This window comes from Hypanus sabinus, chromosome 4, assembly GCF_030144855.1.
Source record: "Hypanus sabinus isolate sHypSab1 chromosome 4, sHypSab1.hap1, whole genome shotgun sequence".
NCBI lineage: Eukaryota > Metazoa > Chordata > Chondrichthyes > Myliobatiformes > Dasyatidae > Hypanus > Hypanus sabinus.
In genome coordinates, this window is record NC_082709.1 from 127,193,438 (window position 1) to 127,208,324 (window position 14,887).

The 14,887-nt window shown below is 39.2% G+C and overlaps 1 protein-coding gene across 1 annotated transcript in view; it reads left to right on the plus strand.

The window, feature by feature from the left end:
• The window catches only part of LOC132393191 (cilia- and flagella-associated protein 47-like), a 595,459-nt gene that overhangs the window by 105,520 nt on the left and 475,052 nt on the right, over window positions 1-14,887 (plus strand). Inside the window, exons 16-19 of the mRNA XM_059968130.1 lie at window positions 6,220-6,350; window positions 10,700-10,822; window positions 14,129-14,260; window positions 14,395-14,472. Coding sequence (XP_059824113.1) covers window positions 6,220-6,350; window positions 10,700-10,822; window positions 14,129-14,260; window positions 14,395-14,472 — 464 coding nt within the window. The remainder of the gene's footprint in view (window positions 1-6,219; window positions 6,351-10,699; window positions 10,823-14,128; window positions 14,261-14,394; window positions 14,473-14,887) is intronic.

A 14,887-nucleotide genomic window follows, 5' to 3' on the forward strand; every position in this document is an offset into this window, starting at 1 on the left:
GAAAGCAGAATGTGGTTGTAGATCGAGTGTATTTTGCTTGGAGGTCGGTGAACATCTAAAAAACTCTTACATAGACAAATAGATGATAGAAAATGGAGGGCTATGTAGGAGAGAAGGGTTAGATTGATCCCAGAGTAGGATAAAAGATTGGCACAACATTGTGGGCTGAAGGGCCTGTACTGTACTGTAATACTCTGTTTTCTATGTTAAGGAACAAAGATGAGGTCCTGATGAGAGAATATAATGAGCTAGGAAAGAAGGTGAAATGCAGGACCTCCAAAGTGGTAATCATCGAACTGCTGCCTGTGTCATCCTCTAGTAAGGATAAGAATAAGATGATTTGGTAGATGAATGTATGACTGAAGAATCTATGTAAGAGGCAGAGTTTGTGGATTATCGGGATCTCTTGGGAAAGGTTTGGTGTGTACAAAATGGACATTGTTGCACTTGAACTTAAGGAGGGGGCTAGTATTCTTGTGGGTGGGTTTACTAGAGCTGTTGGGGATGGTTTCAACTCATTTGGCATGGGCATAGGAACCAAAGTGATTGTTCAGTGGATGGGGCATTTGGTGTAAAGGTAGATGTCGTCTGTAGAGAGTCTGTTAGGAAGGATAGGCAGTGGAAAGGGCATAAATTGATTGGTTGAAATGTGTTTAATTTACTGTGAGAAGTATCAGGAACAGGGGTGATAAAACTTAGAACATGGATCAGTACATAGATCTACAATGTTGTGACCATTATAACATCTTGGAGTTCTGGATAGGTTTATCCCACTGAGGCGGGAAATAGTTGGTAGAGTGAAGGAACTATGGTTGACAGGAGATGTGGAACACCCAGTCAAGAAGAAGAAAGACTTGAGTTTCAGTAGGCAAGGATTAAACAGGGACTTGAAAGTTACTAGACAGCCAGGAAGAAGCTCAAAAATGGACTTAGGAGAGGTAGAAGGGGACCTGAAGAAGCCTTGGTTAGTAGGATTAAGCAAATTCCCAGAATGTTCTACATATACGCAAAGAACAGGAGGATGACTAGAGTAAGTGAGTGTGGGACTGATCAGGGATAAAAGCAGAAACATATGCCTGGAATCTGAGGAGCTGGTTTCAATTTCAATAGGGACATTTAATGTCAGAGAAATGTATACAATATACATCCTGAATTCCTAATAAGGTAAGGTGCTTACTACATACTTTGATTCAGTATTTACCAGTGAGAGACTACTTAATGAATGTAAAGTCAGCATACACAAGTCTGATATGTTGGAATATGTTGACATTAAGGAAGAATATGTGCTGGGACTTTTGAAAAAACATTAGGATAATTAAGATCCTGGAGACAGATGGGACATACCCAGGTTACTACAGGAAGAGAGGGAAGAGATGCTGTACCTTCAGTGATGCCCTTTACATCCTCACTGGCCATAGGAGTAGTGCCAGATAGGAAGGTGGCAAACGTTACTTCTTTATTATTTCTTTAGAAATGTAATAGGGATAAACCTGGTAATTATAGATTCATGAATCTTATGTCAGTTGTGGACAAAATATTGAAGAAAATTCTTAGAAACAGGATTTATGAGCATTTGGAGAAGCACAGTCTGATTAGAGATATTCAGCATGACTTTGTGAGGGGCAGGTTATGGCTTACGAGCCTGATAGAATTCTTCAAGAAATTGACAAAACATATTAATGAAGGCAGTGCTGCATATGGATTTTAGTAAGATATTTGACAATGTTCCCCATGACAGGCTCATTCAGAAAATCAGGAGACATGGCCGCGTGGATTCAGAATCTGTTTGCTCACAAAAAGCAGAGTAGTAGTAGTAAAGTGATGTTCTGCAGGGACCTGTTCTCAACCCCTTCTCTTTGAGATTTTATTAAATGATTTAGATGAGGAAGTGGAAGGGGTTGGTTATTAAGTTTGTTGATGATGCAAAGGTTGGTGGTGTTATGGATAGAGTAGAATGTTGTTGAAGCTTACAATGGGACAGTGATAGGATGCAGAGCTGGGCTGAGAGGTGGCAGATGGAGTTTGTATGAAAAGGTGTGAACTGTTTCACTTTGGGTGTTCGAACTTGATGTCACTGGGGAGGAACAGAGAGATCTTAGGGTAAAACCCTCTGAGTTGCTGCACATATTGATAAGGTGGTTAAGAAGGTGTGTTATGTGTTGGCCTTTACTAATTGGGGGATTAAATTCAAGAGCAGTTCTATAAAACCCTGATTAGACCACACTTGGAATATTGTGTTCAGTTCTGGTCACCTCAATGATTCAAAGTATATTTATTCTCAAAGTAGCTGGCAAGAGGAAGAGCAAGTCCAGTTAAATGCAGCCAGATGGTGCCAAATGCCTATCTGTCCTCTGTTTTGACTTCATTGACTTCAACCTTGCTCAACCTCTCAATCGGACAGCAGCAATGGAGACTTTATAGGAAGATGTGGAAGCTTTAGAGAGGATGCAGTGGAGATTTACCAGGATGCTGTCTGGATTAGAAAACATGTCTTATGAAGATAGGTTGAGTGAGCTAGTGCCTTTATCTTTGGAGGAAAGGTGGATGAGAGGTGATTTGATTGCTGTGCACAAGATTATATGAGGCATAGATAGAATGGACAGCAAGAAGCCTTTTCCTATGGTGGAAATGGCTAATACTCAGAGGCTTAATTGTAAAGTATTTGGAGGAAATTGAAGGAAGGATGTTGGAGGTAAGTTCTTCACACAGAGAGTGATGGGTATGTGGAAACATACTGCCATTGGTAGTTGAAGAGGTAGATTCATGGGGGCATTTAAGAGATTCTTAGAGAGGCATGTGGAAGCAAGAAAAATTGAGTACTATCTGAAAGGAAAAAGTGAGATTGATCTTGATGTAGCTTAAAGTGTTGGCGCAACATTTTGGGATGAAGAGTATGAATTATGGTGTATTGTTCGATATGCTATGTTCTATATCTGTTAGGGTATAAAAACCAGAGTTGCTAAGTGAGAAACTAATGATGGAATCCATCTGATTTATAGTTTAATGAGGATAATTGGAGAGCAAGAAAACAAAATGAAAGAATTGTGCGAGTCATCATTGTGTGGGCAATGTTAGAATGGGGAGTTGAGGCTTTGGCTCATTGTGGCTTTGGCGAGGAGAGGCATTAAGTGTAGATTTTTTCTTTTTTTTTTCTTTCTGTCTTATTGCACATTTAGAGCTGTGGGTTGCCAGGCAGGGTAATGGAATAATCCTCTTGTGGGATGTGGGAAGGTAGGGAGACCTCCAGTGTCATTGATAACTACATCTGTAAGAAGTGCACTCAGCTGCAGTTTCTAACAGATTGTATTGAGGAACTGGATGAACTCTGGATCATTTGGGAGGCTGAGGCTTTGATAGATAGGACATACAGGGAGGTAGTTACACCCAAGGTGCAGGACATGGGTAACTGGGTGGCTGCCAGGTGGGGAAAAGGGCATAGTAGAATACCCCTGTGATTGTTCCCCTCAACAACAGGTATATCACTTTACATACTGCTGGGGGGTGGGAATGACCAAGCAGAGGATAGCCACAAAGGTCTTGTCTCTGGCACTGAGGCTGGCTCTGTGGTCCAGTAGGGAAGTGGGGAGAAGAGGGGAGCTGTGGTAATAGGGGATTGGTTGGTTTGGGGAACAGAAAGGAGGTTCTGTGGCTGAGAACGAGATTCCTGGATGGTATGTTGCCTCCTGGGTGTCAGGGTCAGAGACCCTCAGCTTTTTTAGTGAGAGTGTTAGGTAGCCAGAAGTCGTGGTCCACATCAGTACCAATGACATGGGTAGGAGGTGTGATGAGGTCCTGCAAAGTGAGTCAAGGGAGTAAGGTGCTAAATTAAAGGACAGGACCTCCAGGGTTGTGATCTGAGGATTGCTACCCATTCTACGTGTTAGTGAAGCCAGAAATAGGAAGATCATACAGTTTAGCACATGGCTAAGGAGTTCATGCAGGAGGGAGGGCTTCAGATTTTTGGATCATTGGGCTTTCTTCCAGGGAAGGTTTGACCTGAATAGAAGGGACAGTTTGCAGCTGAACTGGAGGGGGCTGATATCCTAGCGGGAAGGTTTTGCTAGTGCTGCTGGGTTGGGGGAGAGTGATAGTTAAACTAGAGTTGTACAGGGATAGGATCGCCACTCTGACTGGTGGCCTGTGACTAGTGGTGTAACGCAAGGATCAGTGCTGGGTCCATCTAAATCAATGATCTGAATGTGGTAAATTTGCAGAAAACACCAAGATTGAGGGTGTAGCAGGATCTGGACCAGTTGAAAAAAAATGACTGAAAAATGGCAGATGGAGGTGTTGCACTTTGGGAGGACTAATCAGCATAGGTCTTACACGGAGAACGCTAGGGTACTGAGGAGTGTGGTAGAACAAAGGGACCTGGGAATGCAGATCCATAATTCCTTGAAAGTAGTGTCACAAATAGATAGACTCAGAAAGAAAGCTTTTGGCACATTAGCCTTCATAAATCAATGTATTGAGTACAGGATTTGAGATGTTATGTTGAAATTGTATAAGACATTAGTGAGGTCTAATTTGGAAAATTCTGTGAGCAAACGAAATCTGCAGATGCTGGAAATTCAAACAACAATACATACAAAATGCTGGTAGAACACAGCAGGCTAGGCAGCATCTTTAGGGAGAAGTGCTGTCAACATTTCGGGCCGAGAGCCTTCGTCAGGACTAACCGAAAGGAAAGATAGTAAGAGATTTGAAAGTCAAATCTTTCAAATCTCTTACTATCTTTCCTTTCGGTTAGTCCTGACGAAGGGTCTCGGCCTGAAATGTCGACAGCGCTTCTCCCTATGGAAAATTCTGTGCTGTTTTGGTCACCTACCTACAGGAAAGGTGTAAATAAGATTGAAAGAGTGTGGGGAAAATTTACAAGGGAGTTGCCAGGACTTGAGGACCTAAGGACCTGAGTTATAGGGAAAAATTGAATAGTTTAGGATTTTATTCCCGAGAATATATAAGATTGAGGGGAGATTTGATAGAGCTATATGAAATTATTCTGGGTATAGACAGGGTAAATGCAAACAGACTTTTTCCACTAAGGTTGGGTGAGAGTACAACTAGAGGTCATGTGTTAAGGGTGAAAGGTGAAATATTTAAGGCAGAAGTTGATAGATTCTTAATTGGACAGGGCATGAATGGATGTAGGGAGAAGGCAGGAAGTTGGGGCTGAGAGAAAAATTGGATCAGCCATGATGAAGTGACAGAGTAGATTCAATGGGCCAAATAGCCTACCAATGGGCCAATTCTATATCTTATGGTCTTAATGGAACATGAAGGGGAACTGCACTCAGAGGGCGGTGAGATTGTGGAATGAACTGCCAGCTCAATTGGTGGATGTGGGTTTGATTTCAAGATTTAAGAGAAATTTGGAAAGGTTAATTGATGGATGGTAGCTGGAGGGCTATGGTTCAGGTGCAGGTTGATGGGACTAAGCAGATTAAAGGTTTGGCACAGACTAGATGGGCCAAGTAGCCTGTTTCTGTGCTGTAATGGTTTATGACCCTATGACCCTAAATGTAAGAAGCTGTGAAATGAAGATGGAGCCAGAGGAAATGCCCGGCATATCAGGTATAATTTGTAAGAGAATGGAAAAACAGAGTTATTATTGCAGATAGATAAAATCAGCTTTCAGTGCCCGGAATAACCTTAAACTTGCAGTTCCTTCTTTAATCTCTGTCCTCCCATTCTGGCCTGTCTGTATCTGGCCTCCTGCACTGTTTAAACAAAGCCAATGTAAGGTCATTGAGCTGCTCTCCATTTCTGTCTAGGTATGTTGCAATCTTTTGGACTCATTGTTGAATTCAACAACTTTGTGTAACTTATTTTCTCTTTTTGTAACAGAACTGGCCAAGCTCTGCTGTAAGCTATCCAGCTGTAATATTAACTCACTTTTTCGCTCTCCGCTAACACTGCCTGACCTGCTGGATATTCTCTTAAGGTTTTACCTGTATTTCTCAGCTTTTTACATGTTTCTTAGTTTATTTTCTCTCTGTCTCGCTCCTCCCCTCTCTACCTCCCTCCTTGTTAACCTGTCAACCAAGTTGCTTCTTCAACAATTTGTCAAAATGTAACTCTGATCTCTTTTGATAAAATTATGTTCCTTTGCCCTGGTTATCCTGCCTCCACCTTCTTTGCAACTTAAAACTGACCTGTTTTTTCTCTTATACAATTGGCATATAGATTAAGAAACTAATTGGTCCTTTTTTTCTGCAGGCATTGTAGATGCATTCAGTGATTTAGAATGTGAAGTAGTCTGGCATGCATCGTTCTTCTCCCCTGAGGAAGGTGAATTCGATCTTATTGTGCATGATGGGAACAAAGTCAGATTGAAGTGTATTGCTAAGGTACAGGATTGCATCTAGTTTATGTTTCTTTAGGTAAATGAAAGGCAAATATAATTTTCTTTTGAATGTAAATTGCCTTCTCTGTCTAAAAATTGGATATCTTACCTCTTTTGGGCATTTGGCTAGTTACACTTTGAAGTGGGATGTGACTTTGTCTATTCATTTTCTGCTGTTTAGCATGCCTTTAATTAATAGGGAAATACTGGATGCACTTAAGGGTCAGATCTTAGTGCATCTAACCTCTCGTTTGGCTGTGAGACTTGAGGCTGAGTTTAGGATTGAAGCATGTTTTCTGAACTGAAATACCAGATGCATTTCATATCTGACTATCAGCCTTATACTGGTCATGGCTGGCAGATAACACCATGGTCCCATTCATTTGCAAAAGTAGACAAAAAAAGGAAGTATTAGTATAATTTTTTTCTTTATTTCCCATAAATATTCATGTTTTAGATTAATTTACATCAAATGTGATTTGAAATATTTTAGATTTGTTGAGTGTAATTTTTTAAATTAAATTTAAGTTTTTTTTACAGAGAGTAGTAGGCGCATGGAATGCACTGTTGGGGTGGGGGCAGAGGCAGATATATTAGGGACATTTAAAAGATGCTTAGACATGTGAATGATAGAAAAATGGAGAGCTATGTGGGATGAAAAGGTTAGATTGATCTTAGGGTAGGTTAAAAGGTTGGCACAGCATCGTGGGCCAAAGGGCCTGTACAGTTCTGTTATGTTCTATGTTCCATTAAATGTATCTGATTTGTTTCAAATGCTTCTGGTTTATCTGCACTCTGCATTTTCTCCAGGTTTCACTGCTGCATGCTGTTTTGCAGAACACAGCACATACTGAAAATACTAGAAACCCTGGTTGGAGCATTTTAAAGTGTGCCTCTATTTCTGACTGAATACATGATATATATTTACAGCAACCTGATTACTGGCTGAATAATACTTTACTTATCACATGCAAATAGCACTCTTTGTATCATTCCTGAAATGCACTGCCTGGGTTCCTAATAGGTTCACTTGCCAGCCTCTGAACAGTCAAATGAGAGAAATCAGGGAGAGTGAACTTCCAGAAAATGGAAACATTTCAGCAGGTGCATGTGCATCTTGCATCGACCTACATAAGCGTCCTTTTTGGCTTAAACACTGGCTTCACATTAATAAAGTGGAAGCTGTTAAAGTGGATTATCTTGCTGCAGAGATGTCACAATTGTCATCTTTCACTACTTAATGTCTCTCATTACCACAGTAAAAGCTGACATAATTGCCTATTCTTGCAAGCAAGTCATCAGTCATAATTTTTCCTAATTTTTACAGGATATTTTAGCACAGACTTCCATTTCTGATTAACCAGCTAACAAACATCTAAAACAGGTGGATTGCTTACTCATTCGCACTTTAGCTATCAGCTGCAAAATAGCATTCATGGTATCTTTCCTGAGCTGCACCCCAAGGATCCAAAGGCAAATAAACTGAGAGCAGTGGTGACAGATAGTTAATAATAAAGCAAAGCTCTAATTGGCAACTGATTGTTCAAGCAGGCTGTATATATATCTGCCCAACCTGAAACATGACCCACTACTTATATTTTTAATTTATTGAGATAAAGTACAGAATAGGGCTGTCCAGCAATCCTGATTTTAATCCTAGCCTAATCATGGGAGTAATCTACCAACTGGTATGACTTTGGACTGCGGCAGGAAACCCATGCAGTCACAGGGAGATTGTCCCATGATCAGGCAAGGAGTAAAATCAGGGGATTGCTGGACAGTGTAGATTGCAGGGCTGGAAGGCCCTATTCCATACTGTATCTCAATAAATAAAAAAATGTAAGTAATTGAAGATTCCTATAAAGGGCCATGTTTCAGATTGGGCTGATATATGCAGCCTGCTTGAATAGATCAGTTACCAATTAGAGCTATGCTTTATTGTTAGCCATCTGTTACCACTGCTTTCAGTTTATTTGCCTTTGGATTCTTAAGTGTACAAACTTCTTACATGTAGCGATGGGATTGAACCCAGGTTGTCGGTACTGTAAAGTGTCATGCTGACCACTGCGTTACCATGCTGCCCCTACTACATTTGGAAACATAGAAAACCTACAGCACAATACAGGCCCTTCGGCCCACAAAGTTGTGCCGAACATGTCCCTACCTTAGAAATTATTAGGCTTACCTATAGTCCTCTATTTTACTAAGCTCCATGTACCTATCTAAAAGCCTCTTAAAAGACCCTATTGTATCCTTCTCCACCACTGTTGCTGGCAGCCCATTCCACGCACTCACTACTCTCTGAGTAAAAAACTTCTGACATCTCCTCTGTACCTACTCCCCAGCACCTTAAACCTGTGGCAACCATTTCAGCCCTGGGGAAAAAGCCTCTGACTATCCACACGTTTAATGCCACTCATCATCTTGTACACCTCTATCAGGTCACCTCTCATCCTCCTTTGCTCCAAGGAGAAACCATATCATTTATGCATTATTTTGTGACACTAAAATATAAGACAGTAGCAAAATTAATTTATGGTGTTTTCACTTACTGTTTTTGGACCAGTACTTGAAGAGCTTTTCATGTTGCGGGGAGAATGAGCACAGGAATCATGGCACAGAACTATGAAATACAAAAGAAGAGAGGAGGAGGATATTACTGGGTTAATTTGATGAAGCCAAGGCAATGGATGTTGTCTACATGGACTTTAGCAAGATATTCGACATGGGAGGTCGGTCAAGAAGGTTCAGTCATTTGGCATTCAAGATGAGGTAGTAAATTGGATTAGACATTGGCTTTGTGGGAGAAGCTACAGTGTTATAGTAGATGGTTGCCTTTCTGACAGGCCTGTGACTAGTGGAGTGCCACTGGGTGTGTTGTTGTTTGTCATCTGTATCAACAATCTGGATGATAATATGGTAAACTGGATCAGTAAATTTGCGAATGACACAAGATTAGTGGTGCAGTGAACAGCAAGGAAGACGAAGCTTACAACGGGATCTGGACCAGCTGGAATAATGGGCTGAAAAATAGCAGGTGAAATTTAATGCAGATGAGTGTGAGGTGTTGCACTTTATGAGGACCACCCAGGGTAGGTCTTACGCAGTGAGCAGAAGGACACTAGGAAGTTTGGTACAGCAAAGGGAGCTGGGAACGCAGGTCCATAATTCATTGGAAATTGCATCACATGTTGATAGGGTCGTTAAGAAAACTTTTGGCGCATTGGTCTTTGTTGATCAAAATACCAAGTACAGGAGTTAGGATGTTGTGTTGAAGTTGTATGAGATGTTGGTGACTTCTATTTTGGACTATTGTATTCTGTTTTGATCATCTACCTACAGGTAAGATGTAAATAAGATTGAAAGAGTGCAGAGAAGATATATAAGGATGTTGCCAGGACTGAAGGAGCTGATTTATAAGGAAGGATTGAAAAGTTTAAAACTTTATTACCTGGAATGTAGAAGACTGAGGGGAGATTATATGGAGGTACCCTTCATACAAAATTATGAAGTGTATAGATAGGGTGAATACAAGCTGTTTTTTTCCTCTGTGGTTGGGTGAGATGACAACTAGAGGTCATGGGTTAAGGATGAATGGTGAAATATTTAAGGGAACATGAGGGCAAACTTCTTCACTCATTGGGTGATGAGAGTGTGGAATGAGCTGCCAGTGCAAATGGTGGATACGATTTTGATTTCAATGTTTAAGAGAAGTTTGGATGGGTACGTGGATGGGAGGGGTATAGAGGGCTATGGTCATAGATGCAGGTCGATGGGTCTAGGAAGTTTGAATGGTTCAGCATGGACTGGATGGTCCGAGGGCCTAATTTTGTCCTGTAGTTTTCTATGACTATGAGAAGGACTTGGATCTGGGGGCCTATTGCACAGAACATTCTGAGAGCACTTCACACATATCCATATAATTAAGGAATGTTACCTCAGGAGGTCGCATTTCACTGTAGAGATGATCAGTAAGATTGGCTACTTATTGCAAGGATGGTTTGTGCCACAGGGCCACTCTGCATGGAAACTCATTTTTGTGATTTTCAAGTATGTATTGTGTGCCAGTAGACACCACTGTGTGTGTTCCATCTGTAAATCTAATCAGATATTTGGTGCACCAGAATGTAAAACCAACTCGATGTATCTAAGTCTGCTTTCAAACGCTTTTGAATGGTGCCCAAAAATTATGGAGATTTGTTTCCTGCTTCTGGGCTATTGTATTTTTTTGATTTGATCCAGTTTTGAACTTTTAATTAACTCTGCAGCCACCTGTTAAATATGTTAGAACTATAGATATTTTGTGCCTTCCCACTGTTTATCAAAACCACTTTGTTTTTTTTAAATTTAAAGCTTGGTCATGTTAATGTTCGCTTTGTTGAGAACCGTGTGCTTTTTAATTCTGCTGCTTTGAACTTAACTGCTATGAAGACAGCCATCATCAAAAATTATGGGCAAAACCATGCATACTTTAAGGTATGTCATTAATTTTCTTTTCAGTTGGGCTTATTATGATATAGGCCCTGTAGGGTTATGAATGAATTCTGTTTTAATTTACCATAAATTGATTTTGTTCATAAGTTAATAAGTACAAAAAAATCACAAAATATGATTAAAAAAAATCTTTCCAAATTTAATTTCCATGCCGTCCACCTCAGTACCTTTCTAGCCACTTGAAAATCTTCATTAGTGACATTGAATCAGCCACTGGAAACAACCTGGTAAATGTAAAATGTCTTTATTCAGCAAAAGCATCCCCCTACTCCTTTCCTTTTCCTGATGTTTAATACTTTTCTACACAAAGGTAACAAAAATAATTAAGTACAGTTTCAACGGTTCTCATTAATTAACTTTAACATTTTGAATGTGGATAGTAACTCTGTAGAATTACATATTTACAATGGGAATGCATCCATATTTATAGAATCTCTTTTAAAGTTTAACTGCTGATGACTGGTTCTTGGGGTTCTGAGCACAAAATCCTGGACTCCTAAAATATACCTCTTTTGTTACAGTGTTGAGGGTGGTTTTCTGAATATACAGGAAAAGTATTTAGCCCTTCACCCTTTGTAATGAGTATTACATCCAGGGATTTTGATCAATTAACTTGAGAATTTTCATTTGTGAATCACATGCTCCTTTTTTCACCGTAGAGCCCCCTAAAACAGGGAAATTTGTAAAGCGTGATAAACTAAAAATTCAAAAATTGAAATTTCAGCAGTTCCAAAGTATTCACCCCTATTTGGTCAGTACTTTGTTGAAATGCCTCTCAGAGTTATTACAGCCTGTAGTCTTTTTGGATAATTCCTATTAGCTCTACATCATGTGATGGAATAAGATTTGCTAATTCTTGCAAAATTGCTTAAGCTGTGCCAGGTTAATTGAGGAGCAGTGATGAACTTCCCAGAGATGTTTGATCGCGTTAAGGTCAGGACTCTGACTGGACCACTCAAGGACGTCAACTTACTTCATTTGAAGCCGCTTCATGGTTGCTCTGGCACTGTGTGCTTTGGGTCATTGTCCTGTTGAAAGATGAACTTCCTCCCCAGGTTAAGCTTTCTGGCAGAGGCTGGCAGGTTTTTAGCTAGGATCTCTCTGTATTTGACAACATTTATCTTCCCATCAATCCTGACCAGATTGACAGTTCCTGCTGCTAAGAAGCATCCCTGTAGCATGATGCTCCCTCCACTATGCTTTACAGTGAAGATTGTGTTACCTGGCTGATGTGCAGTATTATGTATATTCACACTACACTTACCATGAACAAAAGTATATCATTGCCAAAAAAGACATTCTAAAGCGTTGCTTAGAAGGTACTGTAAAGATGTGGAAGAAGGTTTTGTGGTCGGATGAAACTGAAGCGGAACTTCTTGGCTTCAAAAACTAAAATTGAACATAGTTGAGAAAAATTATTGAGATGTTACATTTTTCTTATATTGTGCACTCAAGCTTGTTATATTTGTGGAGAATTGTGGGGAGACTGAATTAGTGAAAGGACAATTTAATATGCATTATTTGAAAAGTGATTTTTTTCAAAAATTGTAGATAATCCCATTTCCTCAAATTATCGAGAGTTTAATATGATGCACCTATGCAAGGTGTCTCACAGAAAGAATTATGAAAGAGGTTAGATGAAGCAGTCCAATGATAACCAAATTTTAATGAGGCTTCTCAAGTGGCGAGAGTATTACTGAAGTGGAGAGGTATTGAAAAGAAATTTGGAAAGAAGGTCAAAAACTGTATCATATCCAATAACAAGAAGATGTGAACAGTGTATAGTGTTGGGAGTTTAGTAGGAAGAGAAATGCAGGGCAGGGGCAATGTTATTGGCCTTGAAATCTGTTTTTCTAGAATGAATACTTCAATGATAATTATCACTCAAACTTTGAGAGGCTGGCCAAAAGATACTTGATTATATAATTTCCTAATGTGAGTTATAAGATGAAATTTAAATATATATATAGTTACAAACTGTAGTGTTGATACATTTTCAGTTGTAACTCTGATTTAACCGTAACAGAAAGTGTAACTGATTTCCTAATGGTCGCTTATTACTCTTCTTTCCCCATAACCATTAGTTTTTCCCCTCCAGTATGTAATTTCTTTTCAGATGTTATTGTTAAATTTGTTTTTACCAATTATTCAGCAAAACAGGTTAGACTGGAACTCGTTTCCTTGTTTTAATTAACTCATTGGCGCAATTGGTAGCGTTCTTTACTCTGAGTTAAAAACTTATGGATTGAAATAGCATTTCAAGACTTGAGCATTAAAGTCTTGGCTGAAGCTTTAATGCACAGTATTTGGGAGGATATAAGGTCTCAAACAGTTATTCCTAGTGTCCTGGTGTCAATCAAGATCACAAGAAGTGCAGTATCTGGTCATTATCACATCATTGTTTGTGTGAAATTTGGCTGGTGTGTCTTCTGCATAATAAAATGCTTCACTGTCTGCAAAATATTTTGAGAGGTCCTGAGATTGTGAAAATCTCTATAATCTTCCTTCGCACAAGAACAATCAATTCAACCCAAATAATACATTGCTGTCCTCCCCACTCCTTCTTACTCTGACTTATCTTTATTCCAATCCCGATAAAGGGTCTCCAGCTGAAAAGCCAACTGTTTACTCTACCATAGGTGCTGCCTGGCCAGCTGTGGTCCTCCAGCATTTTGTGTATGTTGCTTGGATTTCCAGCAGATTTTTTCATGTTTAGTTTCAACCTAAATGCCTTCTGCTGGTATTTTTTTTACTGCAAATGTGTTCCCTCTTATGCTGTTTTATATAATCTTATCAATATTGTATTCCTTTTGGTCTCATGTTCTTTGTCTCAATTACTCTGTCCAACTTCTGTCCATGCCCTCAGAAAAGAATTCCTGAATAGTTTTATTAATGGCTTATCTTGTAGTTATGATCTCAAGTTTGGCATTCCTACAAGTAGTTGTATTTTCTAAAGGACCACCTTCTAAAATTCGTCCATATACTAAAAGACCTTCCTTTGGTTTCACTGGTTCTTGAGAGGAGGTCCAGCTTATTCACAGTTTCTGAGAGATTGTGTTTTCAACCTTATAACATTTCTGCATCTTTTCCAATGATTCTATTCTTTTCTTTGAAATCTGGAGAACAAATTGTACACAGTAGATGAAATGAGTTCCAGTTAAGACAATATTTATTTAATATACCTCTCACCTTTGAAAGTCAGTTCATTTAGAAAGTAATGCAGTGCTTTAGTTTGTGTTTAAAAGAATGCAACCAATAATTTTAAAATTTATTTATTTCTCCTAAAAGGTCGAAAATGTGAATCCTGTGCCTGAGATTACAGTAATTCCTACTCATGGCATCATACCTGTTGGAGGTTTTGTGTGTTTCAAAATTTTCTTCCACCCAACTACAATATTCAAGTTTGATACCAGACTAAGGGTAAATTGAAATATATGCACATATATTTTTAGCATTATTACTTTTATAGCTCATAATTTCTGTAATGCTGAAAATTTATACAAGATGCTGAGATTTAGAACTCCCTATATAAAATATTTATGGTATTTCCTCAGGTAGACATTCGCAATTCAAATGTGTTGAAACTACGGGTTGGAGGATCAGTGGTACAACCAAAGGCTGAAATTGATCTGGTTAGTATTTAAGTGGTTTATTTTTACTCTGCATGACATTTTATGATTCAAATTCTATGTCTTGACTAAAAACAAATGGTCCCTTTATTTTGACTGGCCAATTGTCCTTTGAAGACCTATGGTTAGAATAATCTAAGTTAACAAAAAGGTGGAGTGTGTGTATTGCAGATTCTATTCCATTCAATACAGATATCAGGTTTGCACTTTTACATCTTCTTGTTACTAATATTTGTACATTTAAACAGACATATTCTTTTTTCCTGATGGCAAGATTGACTATTTATGGCTACATTTGAAAATTGCATTGGATTCAATGGGGCCTTATAAGGTTTTTAATTTTCTGCTGCCTGCTGGTGACTTATTGATTTCTCTGCTCTTCTCTAATTCTAACCTTTTGAGCATCTCTGAATTTCAG